At 39.5% G+C, this 27,319-nt stretch overlaps 2 protein-coding genes across 16 annotated transcripts in view; one reads left to right on the top strand and one right to left on the bottom strand.

The window, feature by feature from the left end:
- Nucleotides 1–7,086, bottom strand: part of DGLUCY (D-glutamate cyclase) — a 167,206-nt gene extending 160,120 nt beyond the window's left edge. The window contains exon 1 of one of the 3 annotated variants that reach the window (XM_077123342.1): nucleotides 6,494–7,086. The gene's annotated coding sequence lies outside the window, so the exon portion shown is untranslated. The remainder of the gene's footprint in view (nucleotides 1–6,493) is intronic. The other 2 variants (XM_077123343.1, XM_077123339.1) reach the window with 2 other exon arrangements.
- The window catches only part of RPS6KA5 (ribosomal protein S6 kinase A5), a 328,971-nt gene continuing 308,478 nt past the window's right edge, over nucleotides 6,827–27,319 (top strand). For 3 of the 13 annotated variants that reach the window (XR_013160427.1, XM_077123333.1, XM_077123323.1), the window contains exon 1: nucleotides 7,044–7,396. Coding sequence is in view for 11 of the 13 variants with exons in the window: in XM_077123333.1 (XP_076979448.1) it covers nucleotides 7,297–7,396 (100 nt within the window). In the remaining 2 variants the exon portion in view is untranslated. Of the gene's footprint in view, nucleotides 7,397–7,626; nucleotides 11,616–17,276; nucleotides 19,633–27,319 lie in introns of those variants that run through there. The other 10 variants (XM_077123324.1, XM_077123325.1, XM_077123329.1 and 7 more) reach the window with 9 other exon arrangements.

Raw genomic sequence — 27,319 nt, 5'->3', positions numbered from 1 at the left:
ATTCATTTACTCATTCATTCAACAAACATTTACTGAAAGCCCATTCTGTGCCAGACTCTATTCCAGGGATATTGAGACAAAATGACTAGGTCTAAAGCAGGTTCTTGTCTCCTTCAGAAGCTCCTTCTTTCCGGCCACAGTGAAGGGAATGGGGCCTCTCCTGTCAAAGGAATCCCTCCCAGTGAACTCAGGTTCCCAGTCCTGCCTACTTTCTCAGATACTCTCTTTAATGGTCATCTAATCTTACCCCTGCATCTTCTGCCGCTCCTTTCTGCTACATCCATCCCACGTCATTCGAACATGTTTCAGTATCTTTTGTCTTAAAAAGCAATCTAGGGCAGGCCACAGTGGCTCAGCAGGCAGAGTTCTTACCTGCCATGCTGGAGACCTGGGTTTGATTCCCGGTGCCTGCCCATGCGAAAAAAAAGCAATCTAATAGAAAATCACAGTAAAAATTGAAGCAAGCAAGGTCCACCAATTGATGCTAACATTAGTGGGTGAACCCTCATATGATGAACCTCTGTAGTCCTCTTGCCAAAAATGTATACCCTCAGTCTAACTGAGGGATGTTCTACAAAATACCTGAACAGTACTCTTTAAAAGGGTAAAGTTTATGAAAGACAACATCAGACTGAGCAACTGCTACAGAATGGAGGAACTAAGGAGGCATGACAACTGTGTTGGTTTGAAATGATGTATGTACCCTAGAAAAGCCATGTTTAATCAAAATCCCATTTTGTAAAGGCAGAATAATCCCTATTCAATACTATATATTTGAATCTGTAATTAGATCGTCTCCCTGGAGATGTAACCTAATCAAGAGTGGTTGTCAAGCTGGATTAGGTGGAGGTATGTCTCCACCGATTTGGGTGGGTCTTGATTAGTTTCTGAAGTCCTATAAAAGAGGAAACATTTTGGAGAATAAGGGAGATTCAGAGAGAGCAGAATGACAAAGCCATGAGAAGCAGAGTCCACCAGCCAACGACCTTTGGGGATGAAGAAGGAAAATGCCTCCTGGGGAGCTTTGTGAAACAAGAAGCCAGGAGAAGGAGCTAGCAGATGACATTGTGTTCACCATATGCCCTTTCCAGATGAGAGAGAAACTCTGACTGTGATTGCCATGTACCCTTCCACTTGAAAGAGAAATCCTGAACTTCATTAGTCTTCTTGAACCAAGGTATCTTTCCCTGGATGCCTTAGACTGGACATTTCTATAGAGTTGTTTTAATTGGGACATTTTCTTGGCCTTAGAATTGTAAATTAGCAACTTATTAAATTCCCCCTTTTAAAAGCCATCCTGTTCCTGATATATTGCATTCCAGCAGCTAGCAAACTAGAACAACAACTGAATGCAATTGGTTTGTATCTTGGGTTGAATCCTGGAACAGAAAATGGACATTGGTAGAAAACCTGGTGAAATCTGTAGAGTTAATAATACTGTACCAATGTTAATTTCTTAGTTTTGATAATTTTCTGATGGTTTAGTGCTATATTAACATTAGGGGAATCTGGGTGAAAGATATATGAGAACTCTTTACTATTTTTGCAATTTTTCTGCAATTCTAAAGTTATTTCAATATAACAAATAAAAAAGAAAAATCTTCCTTGGTCCCTTCTGGACCCGCTAGGACCTACTTTTTCTCTTTTACTTTGGAGGCAGACTCCTTACAAAGATGTTCACATGCATTATTTCCACTTCTTTGCCTCACATTTTCTCTACCAAAACTCCATTGGATATTATCACCAATGGCATGCATGTTGACAAACTCACTGCATACTTTTCAGACCTCATCTATATAACTTTTCAGGGAATTTGACATGCTCCCCTTCTCTCTCTCTTTTTTTTTAAATTTATTTTATTGATAAGAAAACATACAAACACACAAACATTCTTAACATACAAACATTTCATACATGGTGCCCAGTCAATGGCCCACAATATCATCACATGGTTGTGTATTCATCACGATGATCATTTTTTTGAACACTTGCATCACAACAGAAAAAGAAATAAAAAAGAAAAAACCCATACATACCATTTCCTTTACCACTCCCTCTCATTGTCCCCTAGTATTTCCATCTACCCAATTTATTTTAACCTTTGTCCCCCCTATTATTTGTTTATTTTTATCCACATTTTTACTCATCTATCCATACCCTAGATAAAGAGCACTGGACACAAGGTTTTCAGTCACACAGTCACACTGCAAAAGCTGCATCATTATGCAATCATCTTCAAGAAACAAGGCTACTGGAACACAGCTCTACAGTTTCAGATACTTCCCTCTAGCCACTCCAATACACCATAAACTCAAAAGGGGATATCTATATAATGCTGAGATGAACCTCCAGAATAACCTCTCAACCCTGTCTGAAATCTCTCAGCCACTGACTCTATTTTTTTCTCGTTTCTCTCTTTTGGTCATGAAGGTTTTCTCAATGCCTGGATGCCAGATCCCAGCTCATCTCAGGATTTCTGTCCCACGTTGCCAGGGAGATTTACACCTCTGGGAGTCATGTCCCACATTGGGGGTGGGGGTAGGGAAGTGAGTTCACTTGCCATGTAGGCTTAGCACTCTCTCCTTCTTGAAACAATTTTGCTTCTAAGATACAAACTCTCTGGTTTTCCTCCTAAATCTCTGGCTCCACCTTCTCATTCCAGTTTCTCAATGTTGAAATGTCTTAGGTTACAGTTCTGGACCTGTCTTTTCTTCCTTCTTCATATTCTCTTCTCAGGTAATCTTATCCATACCCCTAATCTCAAATATCATCTACATTCTGGTGATTCCTATATTTATATCTCTAGCCTTAATCTCTCTTCTGAGTTCCACATAGCTACTGAATATTGGCGTAGAATATCTCAAAAACTCTTGATATTCTCCCTGAAATATTTTTGTCCTATAATCAGCCCCTCTCATTAAATAGTACCACCATCCCTTCATCCACACAGTTGCTCCTGCTAGCATCCTTGGTGTATCATTTCAGACACTTTTTTTCCCCTCACTTACTGTGCTGGTTTGAATATGTGGTGTACCCCAGAAAAGCCATGTCCTTTCATCCTTATTCAATATTGCTGGGTGGGAGTTTTTTGATTATCCATGAAGATATGACCCACCCAATTGTGGGTGGTAACTTCTGATTAGATGGTTCCATGGAGATGTCTCTCTACCCATTCAAGGTGGGGTTGCTTACGGGAGTCCTTTAAGAGGGAACCATTTTTGAAAAAGCTTTAGAACCATGACAGCCCATGCATCCAGAAACCTTTGGAGATGAAGAAGGAAGACGCCCCCAGGGGAGCTTCATGAAACAAGATGCAGGGAGAAAAACCTAGCAGACATTGCCATGTACCTTTCCAGCTGAGAGAAAAAATCCAGAACTTTGTTGGCCCTCCTAGAGTGAAGGTAACCTCTTGTTGGTGCCTTAAGTTGGACATTTTCATACCCTTGCCTTAATTTGGACATTTTCATGGCTTTAGAACTATAAACTTCAGCTTAATAAATTCCCCCTTTTAAAAAGCTGTTTGTTTCTGGTATATCACATTCCAACAGCTTTCATACTAGAACACTTACCAAATCCAATTCCTCATGAAGTCCAACATATATATCTAGAGATATTCCATTCCTCTCCAGATGTACCACACTCACTATTGTCTTTTGCCCAAACTAGAGTGATGGTCCCTTGCTCCATACAGTCCAAACACTAACCACAGTGACCTTTTTAAAAGACCATGACAATGAAATTCCTGCTCTCATTTCCCATTTCACATGGGATAAACTTCAAAAAATATTAATAAGGCCAACTACATACTTCGTGATTAGGCCTCTCCCTACCTTGTCCACCTCACCTCTTGCTTACTGTGCTGTATCCCCAATGGCTTTCTCTCAATTTCTAAAATACAACAGGCTCTTTGCCTGACTGTTCCTTGAATTCTCCACAAGGACCTGTGCAAAAGTCAGGGTAGGCTAGATTAAACTTTGGTAGCAAACAACCCCCAAATATCAGTGGCTTAAAACTAAACAGATTTCCTTATTGCTCACTTCACTGCCTGATGTAGGTCAGGTGGCTCTTCCTCAAGTGAGGACTCAGGGGTTTAGGCTCCTTCCAAACTGTGGCCTCACCATATAAAAATGTGGCCTTTGTGGTTTCTGTAGAAAGAGAAGAGAGTGTGAGTGATCATGCATGCTGTTTTCTGGCCAGCTTTGGAAATGGCAGAGAACAGTTCCACCAACACCATAGTGGCCAAATCCCAGTCATACGATCGTAACCTAAATGCAAAGGAGGCTAAAAAGAAAAAAAAAAAAAGTAGTCTTCCTGTGTGTCCAGGAAGAGGAAAGGAGATTGGTAAGCAGCTGCCACATACTGGTTAAAACCTACTGCTTTTATAGATAAAGCTTAAATACTACTTCCTTAGGCCGTCAACCTAAATTAGGATCCCCTGAAGTACTCTATTGTAGTAACCTATAATTTTCCTTTACAGCATGATCACAGTTGACATTTAAAATTTCTTTATGTGATTATTTAATATTTACTTCAATTTCTGGGCTGCAGAGTCTGTGAGAGCAAGGATTGCATCCACTTTGCTCCCACTGTGTCTCTAGCATATATCAAGCACTTGGTATATTAACTGGCATAAAAAGTTTTGAGTGAACAAATGAACGACTGCACACAGTCAGTCCCTGGCTCAAACAGCTTGCAACTTGTAGAGGAGAAAAACAATTAAGTAGGTAGCCATGGTTTAGTGTGATAAGCATTCCAGGGAGGCAAGACTAGGGAGCTATGGGGGGCAACGTAAAGAGCTCCCAACAAGCCTTTAGGTTGTGCTTTCTCTTCTCCAACAATCTAATCCAGGGGATGGCAACCTATGGGCTGTGGATCTAATGTGGCTCACTACCTGTTTCTGTGCCAGCCCACGAGCTAAGAATGGTTTTAACATTTTTAAATGGTTCAAAAACAATTAAAAGAATAACATATCATGACATGTGATTTTTTTTTTTTTTTTTTGCATGGGCAGGCACCAGTTATCGAATCCGGGTCTCCGGATGTGAAAACTATTGAACTTCACATTTCAATATCCATAAATAAAGTCTTACTGGAACACAGTTCACTTATTGTCTCTGAATGCTTTTGAACTAGAATGGCAGAGTTGAATTGGTATGAAAGAGACCATATGACCTGCAAAGCTTAAACTATTTACTATCTGGCCCTTGGAAAAAGTTTGTGATCCGTGATCTCATCCATTTAAAAGATAACATCTATGTGAACTACGTGCAAGTGTAGATCTTTCAGCCTATCCTTTCTCCAGTCTCATGTTCTCTTCCAGAAATTAGGCCCTCAGTAGTTCTATCCTTACAAGTGTTCATGCCCTGCCATTTCTCTCTTCCTCTCTTTTGTCCATCCTTCTCACTGCAACCAAAAGCTTACTTCCAAAAAACTACTCTTTGAGTCTTCTCATTGCGTATTAGCAGTATATTCAAGATTCTTCATTATCCTATCATACTTTACTTTTCACCTGTATTTCTTCCAACCAGCCTTATCAATCACTTAATCTACCTGTTGGGGATTGAGTCCTGTCCCCCATATAGAACATGTGGAAGCCTTAATCCCAGGGCCTGTGGATATGAACCTACTTGTGAATAGGACCTTTTAAGATGTTATAGTTAAGGTGTAGACTCATTTGTGAATAGGATCTTCCACGATCTTATTCAGATATAGCGAAATTGAATCAGTATGGGCCTTAAGCCATATGACAGGAATCCTTATAAGCAAAGGAAATCCCGGACACAGTCAGTTAGTAGAAGACAGAGAATGAGAGAGATTGCCATGTGATGGCCGGGATGGGGTGGGGGTGGGGGGGGCGGGGGCGGTGAGGTGTTTGTGGGGGGGGGGGGTAGAGATACATGGCAACCAACCCTAAGAATTACCAGCAAGCTATAAGGCTGCAGAATCCTGGAGAAAGCAAAGTCTGTCCTGCTGGAACTTTGATTCTGGACGTCTAGCCTCCAACACTGCGAGACAATAAATTCCTGTTGTTTAACCCAATCAGTGTGCAGTATTTGTTACAGCATCGCTGGCAAGCTACCCACCTCCTCCGCCTACTCTAATTCTTGGCCTGTGCTCACAATTATCACCTCTGTATGAAATATCTGAAGGCGAGAGGTCTATCCTGCCCATCCTTTAAGTTGGTTATCTCAAATGCCTCCTTTTCCTAAAAGCCTTCCCCACCTCCGCTACTGGGAATAATCGTTGCCCTCTGTGGATTCTCTAACACTTTTTACACTGTTCTATTTCAAATTCTGCCTTATATTATAATTTCCCGTGCATATACACACAGATCGTCTGTGTTTCCCGTTCTATTGAAAGCTTCTAACGGGTTTCTGTATTCTTTTAGCATCTAGGAAATGCCTTGTACGAAAAGGAAATTGCAAAATTCTTCAACGGACCTGGTTTTGTGAATGTTGTAATCTCTAAGAACGACTTGTATTTTAAGACTTACCAGAGAGAGTAACGCCTCTTTAGGCCACGCTGTCTTCCAGCTGGTCACACACTTCAGAATGTTTGCTGTTTGGGACCCTGGTGTGTCAGTAAACACGTGGGTGAGGGGCGCTTCCCTTCAGGTCCCGCCTCTCTCCACGGTGATTGGCGGATCAAATGTACCAATCAGCCCTCTCCGCCTCTTTCGGCAGCAGCCAATCAAAGAGCCCGAGAGCCTCCTGACTACTAGACACTGTTTACTAACAGATAGAAGCTGGGGAATAAGGGGTGTGACCGTTCAGGGGGTCAGGGAAGGGAAGGTCTTGACAGCGCATGCGCACTAAAGGAAAGCTCCAAAGGGAAGAACAGGCCTCCACCAATCGGAGTGGTCGCGCTCCTCCCTCTCCTGCCTCCCCGCCAAGCAACAACAATTCGAGGAGAGGGGCGGGGCGGCTCCTGTAACGTCAGAAAGAATTGCCCAATGGGAGCCGGCGTTGACAGATGCGCGCGCCCTATGCCCAATAAGCGATGGCGGTTCGAAAGGCTCCTCTACCTTGATTGTTGTGGGCGGAGCGGCTCGAAGGAGGAGGCGGTGGAGCAGGGGGCGGTTTGGTTGCGCGGTACTAGCGGTGCCCGCCGAAGGGGGAGGAGGCGGAGGAGCGAGCCGTGCGGCCAGAGCGGGAAAGAGACTCGTCTGTGAGTCCGAGTTCTGGAACCGCTACAGCTCGGCACCTGGGGCTGCAGCAGGGTCTGCGAGCGGCCAGGCGTCCTCTGTCTCCCGGGTTCCCCTCGTAACGACCCCGTGGGGTCGGAAGAAGGGAGAAGATGGAGGAGGAGGGAGGTAGCGGCGGCACCGCCACCGCGGCGGGAGCCAGCGGCGACGGGGAGGAGCAGCTCCTCACGGTCAAGCACGAGCTGCGGACGGGTGAGCCACCCCGCCCTCTGCCGGCCGGGCCGGGCGCGAGGGTGCCCTGGGGATACGCGGATACCCGCGTGGGGCTGGGGGGCGGTGGGCTGGGGCTTCCCCGGGCTGCGGGCGGGAGCGGTGGGCGTCGAGGGGCGGGCCCGGGGCGGGGCCTTGTCGGGGGCTGGGCGGGAGCCAGGGTTTGGGGTGGGGAAATGTGGGGAGATAGGGGCGCGCCTGACGTAGCCGGGCCAAAAGTTTTTGGGAGCCCGGGAATGAGCGGCGGGCGTGGGGCGCTGGGGTCCTCGAAGCAGCCGACAGCTGTTGGCACTTGTCTCTGAGGATGTCTTCCCTCCCCCCTTCCCGCACAGGTGACATATCTGTCACAGCATCCTGTCTAGGGTGAAAGATGCGCCTTTCTCAATATGGGGTGACCGATACTTTGTTTTGGTGCGTGACTCACTCCACCCCTCTGCTTCCCGTGAGTTTTCCTATGGGGTTTGTGGAACCATCTCCTAAGGTGCTGTGGTCCTTCCTGTACGAGATAAATGGGCGGCTGTTCCTCCGGCTTTTGTAAGTCCGGTCTCCAGTGGAATAAGGAAGGGATCGCAGGCTCCAGGGACTAAATGCTTTTATTTACAATTGTCGTGAAACACTACACCTGGCCTGGAATTTTTGACTCTTGAGATGAAGGCTCTGTACATTTAAAGCTCTAGGTGTACAGCGACTAGCTAGCTGGCTTACGGGCTTCCTTCCTAGTATTTGATATCGCTGGAGTTGCTCTGAGCTTTATACTTGTTCAATTACTTTATTCGTTGCATGTGGATATGAATTGTTCATTTTGGAAAGTGCTTATTTGGACTAATCAGTACAGTTTGGATTTATATTTGTGTACCCTAATCTCTTATTAGAGATCCTTTTTCATTTCTGAACAGAAAATATACTTTAAATTAGAATTATCCACCTTTATTATTAAATGTTTTTGAGGCATTTGTTAAGGCTGTCGGTAACAACTCATTTGTAACATTGGCATATTTTATTATGTAGACAAAGTTTATACAACAAATTTCAGATGTACATCTTTTGTTTCTGTTTTGAACAGATTGTAAAGGTAGCTCTGTTTCTCCTTCTTTTAGTTTTTGTTATTTTTAAGGTGATTGCTGGTTAGCATTCCATTGAGGCCAGTGTGGTGACTTAAGACATACATTGTATTCATGCCTTAATTCAACTTAAAAAAATTATTGTTTGTGATCTTTGTGAATCTCATATACTTGAGCCAGTAACTCCGTAATCGTTTTGAATTCATAGCTTAACCTAGATGGGTTTGTTTTTCTCTCTCGATTTAGTAAACAGTTGATCTTTTCAAAGGGTTAATAAATCATTTACTCTATAACCATTTATTATTATCTGATTTAAACCAGACTCTGGATTAGGTGCTTTCTGCTGTGGAGATTTTGAATTTCTTTTTCTTGTCTTACAAAATAGTTCACTGATTCTGATGGTAGAGTTGTGATGTACAGAAAAAGCTACTAGAAATCATATTCCCTTTAGCCATTTACCATGGTGTAACAAGCAGTGTTTTGCTAAATGACCAAGAAGCAACCTACTGAGGAGTAGTAGTCAACCAACTGCTTAGTTTCTGGGTTTGCAAACAATGTTAAATTTGTAGAAAACAATGAGTGCTGCTTTATTTCCCCTTCTCTACTGTGTGAATCATCTGCTTCAAGTTTGCATTTTAGAAATTTTTCTGATGGATGGTGAGATTATACTGAATTAATCAGTACTGTTAACTGTCAAAGGAAATGAACAGTCATTTTGACTTACTGCTGAACACTGAACAACTGACCGGATATAGTGATGAAAAACACTGGTAAAATATAACAAGAAGATTTGCTCATCTTCAGCCAACTGCACTCCTGTTAGCACATGATACTATAATAGGCACCGAAGTAATTTGATCTAATATGGTCTCTTGCTTCTCAAAATGTAGACAAGTATATAGTCATACCAAGTCCCAGTTGGTGATTGCCCATTTATGCTGAAGAGTGAGTAAAAAGCAATAAAAGTCACATGTAAGGGATGGAAATTACTCCAGTTGTATAGAGAGAATAGCATGACAAACATGGACATGGAGTGGAGCATTTAATTCTAAATCCCAGTTTTGCTGCTTACAAGCTGTACAGACTCTCTTAAGACTGACTTCTCATCTACAAAATGTGACAGTTAAATGAAACACTGTTGGGCAAGTGCTAAACAGTAAGTGTTGAATATAAATCTAAGCATCACCTCATAACAATATCTTGCATGCAAATCAATCCAAATCACTCAGTTGGTCCTTAGCTTATGCCACATTGCCTGGATGGTGCCTTTTTCTGTATGTTTCTTGCCTTCTCCAGGAGCTTAAATTCTTCTGCTCCTACTGAGAGCCGGTGCGTATCTTTTCAGAAACATTTACACATGGTGCTATAATAATCATTTACTTGTCTATGCTAGACTGTAAGGTACTTAAGGGCATTATACCATATCCTCTGTCCATTTTCAGTCCCTGACATATGGTAGGTACTCAAATAATGTTGAATGATTTAATTGAATGCTTGAAAATCCAGGACCAGTTCTGACAGTTTGTTGCAGTCCTATTTTCGTTTGCTAAATTCTGCTTGAATGCAATATACCAGAAGTGTAATGGCTTTTGAAAAGGGAGTTTATTAAGTTACAAATTTACAGCTCTAAGACCATAAAAATGTCAAAACTAAGGCATCCAGAAAAAGATGCCTTGACTCAAGAAAGGCCAGTGTCTGTCACATGGAAAGGCACATGGCTAGCGTCTGTTGGTCCTTATTCCCCATTCCGTTGCTTTCAGCTTCTAATGCCTAATGCCGGTAGTTTCCTCTCTAAGGGTCTGTGGACCTTCACTTAGTTCTTCTGGGACAAAGCTCTGGGTTCTGGCTTGCTTAGCATCTCATGGGAAGGCACGTGGTGACATCTGCTGGGCTCTGCATCTCCAAATGTTCATGTCTAGATGTGTGCTCTCTCTGTTGGCACGCCGTGCACCTCCAGAGTCTACATCTCTGTCAGCTTTGAGCTTTCTCCAAAATGTTTCTTCTTTTAAAGAACTCAAGTAAACTAATCATGGCCCACCTAGAATAGGTGGAGTCACATCTCCATCTAATCAAAAGTCACATCTCAATGAAAGTAATTTAATCAAAAGGCCATACCCACAAATGAGTAGGTCAATCTTCATGGAAACAATCTGATCAAAGGTTCCACCCTAAGCAATAGGTCTGGCCCCACAAGATTGAATCAGAATGGAAAGAAAATGGCATTTCTGGGTTATATAACAGTTTCAACTAACACAATTTCTAAAACTTTGTTTATATTAGGTGGTTGATAAATTGATGACAGTGACTGTAGAAGCTGAAGAATTAAGGGTAAATGTATCAGTTTAATACACAGTTCTGGAGCACTTCCTGTTTTCTAGACTAAATGATCCTGGTGATGCAAAAAAATTGCTAAGAAAATACTCTGCCTTTTGGTAGTAAGGGTGGAAGTTGTAAACTAGTAATTGAGATGTACTATCATAAGTACAATAATAGAGATTTATTCAAAGTGCAAAGATAGCAAAGAAGAGGTTAGGACTTTTGAGTTTACAATAATCAAATTCAGTTCTATGTTGAGAAGAAAAAAATGGGGATTATTTATTGAAAGGATATTGGATTATCTTGTCTCTATTCAGTTATTAAGTAGATTTTTCATTACTCCTGTGTACTAGCTGCTGTTTTAGATTTTAGGGTTACAAGATAATGTGTGGTTTCCTCGTAGAAGGACAGTATTGCATCAGGAATCACTGGAACCAGACACTTGCATTGTCAGCCCTCTCTCCATCCTGAATCTCTGCTTATCTCTCAGATGGCTTCACTCTTTTCCACTGTTGTCTGTCTGCCTTCTCCCACATGGGAAAGATCATGGCTGTTGAAAGACCCCAAATTTTTTATCTTACAGGTTCAGGTACTGAGAGACACTGCCTTTTATTTAGCTTCAAATATAAGCCTGAGGGAAGGACTTTATTGGACTGACTTTGGTCACATACCCACTTCTGGACCAGCAAGGACAGAGGACAGGATCATGTACTGACATGACAGTTACTTCTGTAAACATATGGATGGGAGTGAAACTAAACTCTCAGAAGAGGAGGGGTCACCAGAAGAGAGAGAACCTAACACTGAGGAGAAGGTCAAGGAAGGTAATAGTAGTTATCTCTTGCTGTGTAACAAATTGTCCCAATATTTAGTAGTTTAAAACAGTATGATTTCTGTGGGTCAGAAATTTGGGAGTAACTGAGTTTGATGGTTCTGCCTCAGGGTCTTTCATGAGGTTGTAGTTAAGACATCAGCCAGGACTGCAGCCACTTGAAAATTTGTGTAGGTCTGAAGTTTCTGCTGCATTTATATGCTGTTGGCACATGCTTCAGTTCCTTGCCCTGTGAACCTCTCTACACAGGGCTGCTTGAGTGTCCTCATGACGTGGTACCTGGCTTGCCCTAGAAGAAGTGATCCAAGAGAGAACGTCAAGTGGAAGCTGTGATGTCTTTTTATTTTTTTTTAAACAGCTTCATTGAGCTATAATTTACAAAGCATAAAATTAACTTATTTGAGATGTAAAATTCAGTGATTTAGTATTATTATAATAATACTAATTATTATTATTATAGTATAAATGAATTATAATTATAGTATAAAATTATACTAAATAAATTTAGTATATTTACAGTTGTATAGCCATCATTACAATCTAATTTTAGAACATTTCCAGCACCTTGAAAAGAAGCTTTGTTCCCGTTGACATTAGTCGCTCCCTATTCTCACCCCCTACTCCAGCCCTAAGTATCCACTAATCTTTCTGTCTCTCTATATTTGTCTGTTCTGGACATTTCCTATCATAGAATCATAAAATATGTGTATTCTTTTGTGGCTGGCTTTTTTCACTAAATGTCATGTTTTCAAACTTCATCCATATTGTAGCGTGTATCAGTACTTCATTTCTTTTTTTTTTTTTTTTTTTTTTTTTTTTTTTAAAGAGAGAGGGAGGAAAGGAAGGAAAGACAGAGAAGGAAGGAAGGATGGAAGGAAGGAAAGGAGGAAGAAAGGGAAACATTTTTAAACATTTTCTTGTTTTATTATATTTTGTTTGTTTGTTTGTTTTTTACATGGGCTGGGGCCGGGAATCGAACCGGGGTCCTCCGGCACGGCAGGCAAGCACTCTTGCCCGCTGAGCCACCGCGGCCCGCCCCACTTCATTTCTTTTTATTGTCAGATAGTATTCAGTTGTATGGATGTACCACATTTTGTTTTTCCATTCATCCATGGATGGACATTTGGGTTGTTTCTCCCGTTTCACTGTTACAGAGAATGCTGCTGTGAACATTGGTTTATAAGTTTATGTGTAGACCTATTCTTCCATTTCTTTTGGGTAGATGCCAAGAGTAGACTTGCTGGACCATGTAAGTCTGTGTTTAACTTTTAAGATGCTGCCAAACTTTTCCAAAGTGGCCACACCATTTTACAGCTCAATCAGCAGTGTGTGAGGACTCTGATTTCTTCATATCCTTGCTAACACTTATTATTATATGTCTTTTTTTTGGGGGGGGGGTGCGGTGCATGGTCCAGAAACCGAACCCAGATCTCCCGCATGGAAGGCGAGCATTCTACCACTGAACTACCCATGCACCCTATTGTAGGTCTTTTTGTGTATAATCATTCTCGTAGGTATGAAATGATATCTCATTGTGGTTTTGATTTGCATTTCCTTGATGACTAATGATATAGAGCATCTTTTCATGTGTTTATTGGTCATTTGTGTATCTTCTTTGGAGAAATGTCTATTCAGGACCTTTGCCCATATTTTAAATTGTCATTTGTCTTTTTGTTGTTGAGTTGTAGGAATTGTTTATGTATTTTGAATATTTGATGCTTATCAGATAAATGGTTTCCAAAAATTTCCTCCCATTTTGTAGGTTGTCCTTTCACTTTCTTGATAATATCCTCTGATGTACGAAAGTTTTTAATTCTGATGAAGTTCAGTTCATCTTTTTTTTTTCTTCCTGTGCTATTGCTGTTGTACCTAAGAAAACATTGGCTGATCCAGGGCCATGAAGATTTATGCATATGTTTTCTTCTAATAGTTTATGGTTTTAGCTTTTACATTTAGATTTTAGATCCATTTCAAGTAAATTTTTGTATAAGTGAACCCATTTGTAAATAGGACCTTTGAAAATATTCTTATTAGTTAAGGTATGGACTTATTGGTGGATAGGATCTTTGAAGAACGTATTTAGATGAGGCCAGATTGAATCAAGGTAGGCCTTAATCCCAATGTCTGAAGTCCTTATTAGGAGAGGATATCTCCACAGAGACATAAACAACTGAGCAGAAATAGAAGCCAGAAGGAGAAGCTATGTGACACAGGCAGAGTGAAGAGTATTGGAACTCCAAGGATTGCAGCAAGCTACAGTCTCTGGGAGAAAGCATGTCCTATCAAGACCTTGATTTTGGACTTCTGACTTCCAAAACCATGAAACAGTTAATTCCCATTGTTTAAGCTAACTTATTTTGTGGTCTTTGTCATAGCAGCCCTGGCAAACTAAGGCATTTGCCCTGACTAGAACCTTCTGTACAGTGCTGTGTAAAAGCAGCAAGAGTGGACATCCTTGTCTTGTTCCTGATCTTAGGGGGAAAACAATCGGTCTTTCACCATGGGGTTAGCTGTGAGTTTTTCTTAGATGTACTTTATTCCTACTTTGTGGTGTAATTTCTTTTGTTTTGTTTTCAATTATGAAAGGGTATTGGATTCTGTCACATGCTTTCTCTGCATCTTTTGAGATGATCATATGGTTGTTGTTTTTTGTTCTGTAGACATGGTATATTACATTAATTGATTTTCAGATGTTAAGCCAACCTTGCACTCCTGGAAAAAATTCTCATTTGGTTAAGGTGTATAATCCTTTTTATACGTTGCTGGATTCAGTTTGCAGTCTGTAGTGGTCAAAATCTTTGCAGGTGGCATGACTAGTGTTGTAGCAGACCTAATATTAACCTCTACTCTGAAGCAAAGAAGCATGTTGAAACCTCAGTTTCTTGGAGACATAAGTATTTTTGGTGGGCAGGATTGAGTTCTTCCCTGTGGGAAAAAAACCTAAAACTTGGGTGAGAACTTCTCTACGGAAAATTTATTATGGTAATATCGTGTTGGCTGAAGCTTCACAGTTGAAAAGCAAAGAAGCATTTGAAATCTCGAGTTTCTTGGAGATGTAAGTGCTCTTGGTGGGCAGGATTGAATTCTTTCCTATGAAAAAGAAATTTAAACTTGGGTGAAAAGTCCTCTACGGAAAATTAATATGGTAATATCAAGTGTTGACTGAAACTTCACAGTTAAGTACTCTGTTGAAAGATGTCAATCCCAAAATGCAGTTGGAGGGAAGGTTGCCACAGATATCTTCTTTGAGCTCCCATAATGATTTACAGCTCTTTCTTGTACCTCAAAGGTATGTTTACTCCTACATTTATCTTGTTTGTCAGGAAAGATGAATAGGATCTAAAACAGAATCTTGCTTTTATTGTTACTAGCAGTGCTCCTCTTGGTTCAGGTATAGCTATTCCTCCAAAAATCAATAAGTTCTTTATATATTCCAAAAGTTATGAGTGAACTGGCTATTCATCTTTTTTTTTTTTAATGTTCAGTAGTCATCCTTCCTTTGACTGCAGGAGAAAAGAGACATAGTTCCCGATTTTTAGTGCAGTGTATGGTATTGCAGTTATTTTATTTCACACTCAAGTTTTTGTGTAGGTGTGCTTTTTATATAATCAGTGTGTTCCTGACAAAAAATTTTATAAATAATATTTTTGTATATCAGATTCTTTAGAATATAGAAGGTGAACTTGGTTTTCAAAAAATTTTTATGGTTATTTCTTTTATAAAGAAAAAAACGTTTTTGATTAGGTTCTTCAGTTTGACGTTTGTGGTTAATGTGTAGATTGGCCTTTCTGACACCATCCGTACAATTTAGGTAGCTTCAAACTTTAGATGAAATCTTGCATGGTAGGCTGAATAATGTCCCTTAAAGTTTATATCCAAATCCCTGCAACCTCTGTATACATGACCTTACATGGCCAAGGGGACCTTTTAGATGAGGTTAAGCTAAGGATCTCGAGATGGGGAGAGTATCCTGGATTATTGAGGTGTACCCAGTATGTTTACAAGTGCCTTATAAGAGGGAGGCAGGAAGGTCAGCATCGGAGAAGGTGACATGAGGATAGAAGCAGAGGGAGAGAAGGAGATGTTGTAGAAACAGAAATCTGAGTGATGCCACTGCAGAAAACGTGCTATGTACCAAGGAGGGCAGGCAGCCTCTGGAAACTGGAAAGGGCATGGAATGGTTTCTGCTCTCTGCCAACATCTTGATTTTAGCTTTGTAAGAGCCAGGTTTAGACTGTGATCTCCAGGATTGTTAGAACATGTATGTATGTTTTAAGCCACTAAATTTGTGATAATGTTTTACAACAGCAATAGGAAACTAACGTATCTTGTTTAAGATTGGCTGAGCCGAGAGATAGTTTTGCTGCAGGTATAGGTAACTAGGTATGATAACAGAATGTGAAACTTTCAGTTATTTAGACAATTATTTTAATAGGAAATGACAAAAAGTGTGGCCCTCTAAAGAAGTAGAGTGTCTTCTCTAAGAAACTCCTAGGGAATGTTTGTTTCTGATCTGAGTGCCAAGCCTAGTTGTGCCGCTTTTGACCAGCTGTTCTGTTTTTCTTAGGAATGCTCTGAAGTGAGTCCCTGGGCAGACTTTGTCAAGTTGGTAGCTAGAAAGCTTCGATTCTTAGGCTTCTGCCACATAAAGGCATAGTCTGACATGTTTCTTCAGCCTCTCCTGGTGCCATTTTATGTCTCTATTCATATTATTCTTATTTTCTTATGTTTTCATTTATCCTTTTAAGTTGCCTTAAATCTTTTCTGGGCCAAGCCTGGACTAGGTAAAAACATACTTAAATAGGTACATTTGTTTGTAAATACATGTATACATACCATAAATAATTTGGAAAATGTGGGAACATATTTGAATTTCCATTCAGTGATTTTGCTTTCTAAATAAAATTTTTATTATATGATATTCATGCTATTTTTATACCTCTCCAAAGGAGAAAGAAGTGAGGTTGCTGATTAATTAGCAGTACTTTTGATTTAAAAAAAATTCTTAGTGGGAAATCAATAAAATAGAGGTATGCTTAAAGAATTCTAGTGGCTAAAAGGTTAATATTGTACGTAGGGCTGCCTTTGTATGAGGTTGCTTTCCTACAAAATGGAATAACACAAGGGTGACTGGAAAATTTAGCCACCTGAAGCATTCTGTCCTTTAATTGTATCAATAAGCTGTAGTGGAATTGTTTTTCCTAAAGTAGAAACTGTTTAAAACATGTACTAATGATGTACTGTTGCCCTTCATATCTAAATGTGATGCTACACTAAGATAGCATGAACATTGAGTGTTAGCAGTAAATTTGTACTAATCCATTCTCATGATCTTGCTATTGATTTTTCTTTAGAACGATGCCATGTGTTTTTGAGGAAACCTCACAGTTAGGGCCAGAATAGAACAAACCTAATGGCGCCACCGCAGATCACACTTATTACTTTGACCTAATTTTGCCATGTAGAAGTTAAGCAAAACATCTCCAGTTTTATTCATTCATCAAGGATTTATTGAATTTTACTGTGTGTCTGGTGCTGTACTAGATGTTAGTTTTTAGTAGGGAATAGATTAGGCATAGCTCTTACCTACAATGAACTATACCTAAGAAAAAGACCTTAAATAAATAATCACACACCAAATTTGTTTTTATAGTTGTGAAGATTACAGTTGTACTTCTGTGAAGAAATACAGGGTTCTGTGAGAGTACAGGGTGATTTCACATCGTGTAGGGTAAGGAAAGTCTTCTGTGAAACAAGTCATGTCTAAGCAGGAACATTGGCTATCATAGGATGAAGATTTGAGGGATAAAAAACATTTATCTCAAAGGGAGCAGCATAAATGATCTTAAAGTGTTCAGTGGCCTTGGCACACCAAAGTTACTGGAAGAAAGACCTCTGTGGCTTGGGCATCATATCCAAGCAGAGATACGTTGGATCTGAAAGGTAAGTGGTGCTTAAAAGGTAGCCAGGACCATTTCAGACAGGATTTTATAGGCTATGGTAAGTGTTCAGGCATTATCTTAAATGTAGTGTGAAATCATTAAAGAATTTTAAATTGAGGACTGATGAGATTAGTTTTGCATCTTAAAAAAAAGAATTCCCATTGCTCTGAGGAGAAGGGGAGGATTGCTTTATGGAAAGAGACCAGTTAAGAAGTTATTGCAGAAATTCAGATGGAATTTAAAGCTTCAAACTAGATAACTGAGGTTAAAAATTGATTACATTTTTGAGATATATTTAGGAGATAAAAATCAATAGAACTTGGTGATGTATTGATATGGGAGAAATGTGTCTTTGACGGTGCTGTTTGTTGAGTTGAATTCATTTCCTATTGCTGTGTAACAAATTTCGACAAACGTAGTGTTTTATAACAGTACCCATTTCTTGGCTCACAGTTTGGTACATTAGAAGTCCACATGGCAGTGCTGCATCCCCTGCTAAGGATATCACAAAGTTAAAATCAAGGTGTAACCTAGACTGACTCTTCTTCTCTAGGCTCTGGAGAAAAATCCATTTCCAAAGAAGGTCATTCTTGTTGATAGGATTCAGATCCTGTGCCTGTCACCTGAGGTCCCAGTGTCCTTGCTGTGAGTCAGCCAGGGGGCTGAACTCTGCTCCTAGAGGACATCTGCATCTTTCTCATGTGGGCCCGACATTTTCAAGCCAGTGATGGCACGTTACACCTTTGAGTCTCTGACTTTTGGACCCCCTTCCTTCTCTGACCCAGATTTAAAATCTTTTATAGACCCACGTTTAAGAAGACTCATGTGATTAGATCATACTCACCTGGATAATCTCCCTGCCATAATGTCATCTGATTTGGGACCTTAATTATATACACAAAATTATTTTTGCCTTATAACGTGAAATAGTGCCAGCAATGATATCTTATCACTTTCACTCACAAAGACTGGAGTCATTGGGGTCAACTTAGAATTCTGTCTTAGAATTCACAGATGGTAAACCAGGGGAGATGTATACAGGAGTAGGAAGGAAAGACAAAATCCACTTTTATACAAATCCAAGTAAATTTGAGATGCATGGTAATAGCAACCACAAATAATGAGAATTTACTTTTTGCTATGAGATGTGTTTTTATCAACCTGTTTACTTTACACCATAACCATGTGAAGTGAATACTGTAATTATTCCAATTTTACAAATGAGAAACTGAGTCTTAGAGAAGTTGTCACTTGCTCAGAGTCACCCAGGAAGTAAGTATAAGAACTGGTTTCAAAACCCAAACATTCTGGCCCCAGAGCCCATCTAAATCACTGCTTCATGTCATCAGTGGGATATGGGTCTGGAGCTCGGAAAAGAGGTCTGGCCTGCAGATGAAAATCCTAGAGCCATTGGTATTTAGATGACATGTAAAGCCAAGGTAGGAGATGTGGTCACCTTTGGAGAGATTGTAGGGTGGAAAGAGAGGAAGAAGACTCAGAACTGAATACTGGAAAGCTCCAAAATTTAGAGTTTATGTAGAAAAGGAGTTGCAAAGAAAAGATATGGAGGAGAAATAGCCAGGAAGATAGAAGAAACACCAGGAGAAAACCTAGGAAAGTTGTGGTATTATGGAAAGCCAAGGAGAGCAGGTGCTTCAAGAAATATTTGTCAGGTTCAACTGAGCAACTGTTGGTCTGATCAAAAGCAGTTTTGTTGGAGATTTAAGGGGAAAGCCAGATTGGAATGGGTTGAGGAGTGGATGCAAGTAAAGACCTTTTTAGAGGCTTGGCTCTGGAGGGGATAAAAGAGAAAGACTTAGCCAGAGAGAAACAAGGTGTTCAGGGAAGACTTTATCTTTTGTTTCCTTGTTTTAAGATGAACAATGCTAGAACATCGTTAAATACCACTATCCTATATCCATTACAGAGAGAGACCTTGAAACTATAAAAACAAGAAGGGATAGCTGCCCTGAGAAAGGGGATGGGATGTTGAGAACATGGCTGGAAGATGGGCCTCGGATAAGAGACACTTCTATTATAATAGGAGGGAAGAGGCAAAGAATACAGGTATGTTTGTAGATTTGGTAACAGGAAGTTATGGAAGTTTTGAATTTTGGGCTTTTTTCTTCTCCATGAATTGTGAAGAAAGTCAATTCTTTATTCAAGAAGAGAAAAATAGCTTCATTGTTTGAAAAAATGTTATTCTAGTCTTAAGAAATGTTTAGATATAGAAAAATATGCAAAAAGTTGGCACAAAATTTACGTGCTATACTGTGAAATTTTGTAGAATGTTATAGAACAACATACTGAAGAAAGAGATTTTCAGGCATAGCCTTTGAATTTTCTTTCCACAGAGGTCAGTCCCCTGAACTTGGATCATGCCAAAATTCTTAGTAACCTTAGTGTTCTGTTTCTTCTTTTTGAAATGTTTTATTTTTAGTTCAGTTCTTCTGAGTTAAATTTATGTGGTGCAAATGCTGGGGGAAAAAAGGCTATTTGTTACTGCTTTATAAGCGTTTGTTTTCTTATTGACCTGGCTTTCATATGGGCTCAAGCATGTAATCCCAAAATCATTTAGAAAATAAACACTGCTGCTTTGTACACAGAGGTATAGTGAGTCTTCAAGGCAAGTGACCCAGCAATAAGAAGAAAGTGGGCAGCATTGTTTTAAAGTACACAGATATTAAATACAACTTCGTTCTGCCTCTAGTAGAACACTGTCCAGAGAAGTGGTTTGAGGCCCAACCACAAATCTAAACAGCTTCAGAATAGCTTACCACCTGGCAGTAAAAAGGAACCTAATGTGCTTGCAACTTAGTTTATTTTCAAACTGGTATGAATTCGCTTGCTTTGGACTAATTGGACTCTAATCAAGAGTTAAAGAGTTTAGATTTCAGAGTTATATTTCTGCTGTCAATGCATACTAGACACCCCCTAAAAGAGCTTTTCTGATAATCGCTTTATAAATAACTTATTTCACCCTGATAAAAGCAAAAAAAATCTAAAATGACAAAAGGTTTTTTTTTCTTGCTGCATACAGTTGTCACCTTTTGACTTTAAATTAGTCCAAGAAGTTTATATTTTATAGTGCTGAGTAAAAAAAGACAAGGTTTTATAGGAAAAAATTATTTTATAACTTTAATTATTAGGTCATTCTCAGTAAATGAGATACTGTATGTATTTTCCAGTTGGTGTATTGAAAACAAATCCAAGTTTATTAAAGATGATCGAGTCAGATTGTATTAATTTCAATTGTTAGAAATTAGTCAATTTCTAAACACTGTTCTGAAATCTTTCACTTCCTCAGAAACTTTTTCTCTCCTTTCCCTGATCTTCGTTCTCTCCTCCTCATAAATATGTTTTGAGACTTCTGGTTTTTTGAAAATAAAATCCTCTTTGGCCTTCTAGTTTGTGGTAGTTAGGTTCAGGCATCAACTTGGCCAGGTGAAGGTGCCTAGTTTTATTGCTGTGGACATGAGCCAATGGCATGTGAACCTCTCTGTTGCTGATTACATCTGCAGTTGGCTAGGAGATATGCGTGCTGCAATGAATGATGTTTAATTTAATTGGCTGGTGCTTAAATGAGAGAACTCAACGTAGCACAACCGAAGCAGCTCAGCATACCTCACCTCAGCACTCGCAGCTCAGCCCAGGCCTTTGGAGATGCAGAAAGGAATCACCCCGGGGAAAGTTGTTGGAACCAGAGGCCTGGAGAGAAGGCCAGGGGAGATTGCCCTGTGCCTTCCCACGTAAGAAAGAACCTCAGTTGAAAGCTAGCTGCCTTTCCTCTAAAGAACTATACATTAACTAAATAAATCCCCTTTTCTTGAAAGCCAATCCATCTCTGGTGTGTTGTATTCTGGCAGTTAGCAAACTAGAACATAGTTATTCCTATAATTCTCTTTTTTTCACAGTTTTTTTGAAAGAACAGTTTTTACTTCATGTTCCATTCATTCATGTGCTGTAACCACTCTGCCAAAACCAGTCCATCGAAACTGTTCTCATTAAATTTACTATTGTCTTCTTGTTTTCCAAATCAATGGAAACGACTCAATTTTTATCTTAACTTCTTAAAGCAATTGGTCTTGAGCATGTCCTCCCTTTGCCCATTACTGTACTTTGCCTCTTGGTTTTTGTCACTGACTGCTAATTCTCCCTCTTTTATCAGTCGTCATCCCTTTCCTTCTCTCTTGAATCCTGGTAATTCATGTTCAGCTCTCTTCTCTTGTGACTGTACACATTCTCCCTGGGAGATCATATATAATGGTTTAAACTACCATCCAAATTTCTATTTTCAGCTTAGACCTCTTTCCTGAGCTTCTTTTCAGTTATTTCTAACTGCTAACTAAACCTAAAACATTTGGCTAGCCCCTAGGAACCTTAGACTCTAAAGTTGAGTAATGCTTCTTCCTCCAGCTATCCATGTTTTATTTAGTTGCACTGCTATTTTCCATCTTGCCAGGAGCCTAAGCTAGGAACATCCTGGACTTCTTCTCCCTTACATTCTTCCCATCCACTAATTTGCTCTCCCTGTTGTGTCTGTTATAACTCTGAAATGCCTCCTTTATCTGTTTCAGGCTCACCATTGCCACTGCCACAGCTATGATAATAGCTGTCATTTTTTAAGCTTTGTGTGTCAGGTGACCTGACAAGCATTTTGCATGTCTCACTTAATTTGCCCAACACACCAATGTGATGGATATCGTATCTAACTCTTCTGTTTTACAACCTCCTGTTACCTCCTGTAAAACAACCTGTTTTACAACAGGAGTACTCTATACATTCCTTGGTGGGTCTAGGTTAGATTAAGTTGGTAATGCATCCTCGTATTGGCTTTTCTTTCTTCCCTATTTCACTCTCCTTAATTCCTTGTCACTCCTTCTCACTGGGATTACCTTCCTAATAAACCACTTGCACACAAGTGTTCCCTAAGGCTCTACTTTTGAAAGAAATCAAGGCTAAGACTGTTAGTACCAAAAGAAGCTCTAAAAGCATATCCTAGGATGGGATAATGGAGTGGATCATTTACTGGTGAGACCTCTGCAAGGATTCCATTGGGAGTGGCTTGTGCTAACCTTTGGTATGTGTGACAGTGTAATTACTAAAATTCTCACCTGCAGTGGGTTGGAAGTAGGTATGAATAGAAGGTGAAGCATTGGGTATTATCTGATAGCTCTGGCACTTGAGTGCTATGGAGACTATGATAATTACAAGTCTCTGAAGCTAACTGACCTCTTTAATTTTTTACCTTGCAAAGAAGAAAATGACAGGCTTAGGTCAGTTAACTATCAATGTTGGGCGTTCTGTGAAACTGAAAACTAAAGGGCCTCCATGGCAGCATTTTAAAAAGCCCTTATAATCTGTAGCCATAGTAGCAGATTATGCTAAAAATCAGGCCCAGGATTTAATCATAAGAGTGGCAGAGCTGCATACCTTCTATGGTGGGTTTGCACTGTGTCAAATGAGCTAAGCTAAGCTGGAATTACATTTCCCAGAACTCCCTTCTGGTTCCAGGTTAGCACTGACCACAAGAGAGATTTTTTTTTTAAAATTTTTGTTTATTAATTTAAAAAAATTAACAAATAAACAAAAACATTGACATATCATTCCATTCTACATATGTAATCAGTAATTCTTAATATCATCACATAGTTGCATATTCATCATTTCTTAGAACATTTGCATCGATTTAGAAAAAGAAATAAAAAGACAATAGAAAAAGAAATAAAGTGATAACAGAAAAAAAGATTATACATACATACCCCTTACCTCTCACTTTCATTTATCACTAGCATTTCAAACTAAATTTATTTTAACATTTGTTCCCCCTATTATTTATTTTTATTCCATATGTTCTACTTGTCTGTTGACAAGGTAGATAAAAAGAGCATCAGACACAGGGTTTTCACAATCACACAGTCACATTGTGAAAGCTATATCATTGTTCAGTCATCATCAAGAAACATGGCTACTGGAACACAGCTCTACATTTTCAAGCAGTTCCCTCCAGCCTCTCCACTACATCTTGAACAACAAGGTGATATCTACTTAATGCATAAGAATAACCTCCAGGATAACCTCTTGGCTCTGTTTGGAATCTCTCAACCATTGACACTTAGTCTCATTTCACTCTTCCCCCTTTTGGTTGAGAAGGTTCTCTCAATCCCTTGATGTTAAGTCTCAGCTCATTCTGGGGTTTTTCTCAATCCCTTGATGCTGAGTCTCAGCTCATTCCAGGATTTCTGTCCCACGTTGCCGGGAAGGTCCACACCCCTGGGAGTCCTGTCCCACACAGAGAGGGGGAGGGTGGTGAGACTGCTCGTCGTGTTGGCTGGAGAGAGAGGCCACATCTGAGCAACAAAAGAGGCTCTCTTGGGAATGACTCTCAGGCCTAAATTTTAAGAAGACTTGACCTATCCTCTGTGGGGTTAAGTTTCATGTGAACAAACCCCAAGACGGGGGTTCAGCCTATAACACAAGAGAGATTTTAAGTGAGACTTAGAAAGCTGAAGTGAAGTAACTGCTATATTTCTTTTATGACTGAAGGTTGGTGATGGTACTGGGTGCTGTTGCAGTTCCTACTTATTGTTACTGATTTGCTGTATCATATTGTTGGCATGGAGCAGGAGCAAGGCCTATAGCTCTTCCACCTCCTGTTGGATCACCTCCACCAGCTTCTTGGAATCTTGGGCTGGTGAATGCAGCTTTTTTTGCAGGTTTTTTCCAATCATAGAAATTGAAAGCCTGACGGTGGTGAGAGATAGACATGGCTTCCTGTTTGTCTTAATGGGTTCAGCTTGTTTTTGGGATTCTGGTTTATCCTTGCTCCTTCCCATTTCATGTTCTTCTTTCCTTTCTAACTTCCTAATATGCTGTCTTCAGGCCCAGCTCTAGATGCAGAAGCAGCAGTTTTACAAAGACTCCATAGCAAACTCTGTGTAACATGAAAGCCCTACACAAGCCTCTTATTATTATTATTTTTTGCCTTGGATGTAGGCTTTTTTTTTATTGTGAAATATAACATATATACAGAAAAGCAATAAATTTCCAGGTACATTTTAACAAGTAGTTATAGAACAGATTTTAAAATTTGGTATCAGTTACAGTTCCACGATTTTTCATTTTTTCTTCAAACTGCTCCAAGATGCTGGAGACCCATAGAAATATCAATATAATGATTCAGCAGTCATACTCATTTGTTAAATCCTATCTTCTCTGTTATACTCCTCCTCTTTAAATAACATATATGCATAAGAGCAAGAAGTTTCAAAGAACATCACAACAATTAGTTGTAGAACAGATTTCAGAGTTTGGTATGGGTTACAGTTCCACAGTTTAAGGTTTTTATGTCTAGTTGTAGTAAGGTACTGGATGCTAAAAGAAGTATCAACATGATTCAACACTCATACTCATTTGTTAAACCCGACCTTCTCTGTATAACTCCACTATCACCTTTGATCTTTCTCCCATTCTTTAGGGGTATTTGGACTATGCCCTTTCTAACTTTTTCATGTTGGAAGGGGTTGTTAATAATATGGGATAGGGGATAGAACTAGTTGATGTTCTGGAAAGGCTGGCCCCTCTGCATCTGAAGTAGGTTTTGGAAAGTTATGTGAGTGCATGGAACCTTTGTAGAATCTTATATAATGCCCTAGCTATTCTTTAGGATTGGCTGGAATGGCAAGTTATGATAGTAGCAGTATTTAGCTGAAGCATGCATAACAGTGACCTCCAGTGTAGCCTCTCGGCTCTATTTGAACTCTCTCAGCCACTGATACCTTATTTGTTACACTTCTTTTTCCCCTTTTGGTTAAGATGGTATTGTTGATGCCATGGTGCCAGGGCCAAGCTTATCCCTGGGAGTCATTTCTCATGCCCCCAGGGTGACTTTCATCCCTGGAAATCATGCCCTGTGTAGGGGGGTGGGCAATGGCTTCACTTGTAGAGTTGGGCTTACGAGAGAGACCACATCTGAGCAACAAAAGTATATTCTAAAGTATAAATTTCAAGGATAAGCCTGGCCCTGGCATCATAGATTAATTAACCAAAAGGAGGTGAAAAAATCGAGTTTCAATGACTAAGAGATTTCAAATTGAGTTGAAAGATCATTCTGGAGTTTACTCTTATGCAAGTTTCAGCCAGATGTTGCACACTGCCACAGTATGGCAACCCCCAACCAACAGTGTTTCTAGAAGCCCTGAAGGATATCCTGTGCTCTATAAAATTTTACTTATTAAGTTTGTTTTTCAAAGATTTGAAACCTTCAGATTGTCCCAATGCCAGAGAGGCTCTTAAACCAAGAGATACTGTACTCTCCAAGAATAACAACTCCTCTTTTCAGCCTTGAAGCAGAGTCGTCACCCAGATAACCTCAAGATTGAGATAATTATCAAATGAGAGGAAGGAATTGTAACTGAGAAATTAGGATTTAAGGGATGATTTTGATTATTGAATATACAAGTATATTCTAATTAGAATATAAACTCTTTGAAGCTAAGAATTAGGTTTTCTCTATTTATGACAGCATTTACTAAAAGAAATAATCCGATTGACATTAACAAAGCCACTACAAATTCATATAATTTCATATACTGAGGTAACAAATGGCCAAGTAACCAAAAGCCCAATATTTTTGAGATAATCAAATTTTTAAATAAAAAAATCCATTTATATTTCTTACTAAACCAATTTCTTAAATAGGGTATATTTGAAGCATCAGCATATTCTTAATTGTACTTTATAAAAGTTTTATTACCAGGTATGTTACTTAGTTCATGTAACCTAACCTATCTAGTTAGGCTATTTTAAGAGGAATTTTGAGAATGTATTTATAATACTAGCTTATTTTATCAGTAAGTTTATATAGATTTGGAGAGAACACACCCAAGCAGAATAAAATCCCATTTGTTAAACTCAAAATTTATCATAAAATTCCTTTTATCAGAGGTTGAAAAAAATCTCTTTGTTTTCATAATATCTTAAAATACAAACAATTTTAAAAGTACATTGGGTGCACGGGTGTTTCAGTGGTAAAATCCTTGCCTTTCATGCGGGAGACTTGGGTTCGATTCCTGGACCATGCACCTAAAAAAAAAAAAGTACATTGATGATCAAGTTCAGGAAAATAAACTACAATTGTTTAATTTGTCCCAAGCCTAAATTCAGGATAAATTTTTCCATATCTCTCAAACATCTTTCATTTTACTTACTGGAATTTGATAATTAGATTTTATTCAATTAGTCCTACCCCAAGGCTATTTATATTTTTATAATAATAATCTGATTACTAGTTACCACTGCAGAAAATAATGTTAACAAACATAGCCTATTCTGTAGCATTTTTATGCTTACCATGTCTAATCTCCAGGCCTAGTAAAAAAATAATTCTGAACTATACCTCGCAATATCTTTCTGTCTGCCAATACTTTTTGATTATCTGCTTAATATACTCTGGGATGTATCCAGGCATTACATAAGCTATACAGGAATAAAGGCTCTTACTCTTATTCCAGGACAAGCCCCTAGTTTGTTATCACTATAGTGGTTCTGCCTCTCTGTTACACACTTGGTAGATGTCCTATGCCAAAGTCCAAGCCTTGATATGGAAAGAGTATGGCCCTGAGACCTCAAATGGGGATATTTGGGTAGATGAGTGAGAATCTAGAACTCCTGAATTTTCCTGAATCCTCTGAACAGGCTGAATCAATATCCCACTGCCACTTGTTATAAGAGAACAGCCTTGCCTTGCTTGGAG

Source organism: Tamandua tetradactyla, chromosome 12 (assembly GCF_023851605.1).
Source record: "Tamandua tetradactyla isolate mTamTet1 chromosome 12, mTamTet1.pri, whole genome shotgun sequence".
NCBI lineage: Eukaryota > Metazoa > Chordata > Mammalia > Pilosa > Myrmecophagidae > Tamandua > Tamandua tetradactyla.
Note: the sequence above shows the minus strand (reverse complement) of the source record. Positions and strands in the feature narration are given on the sequence as shown.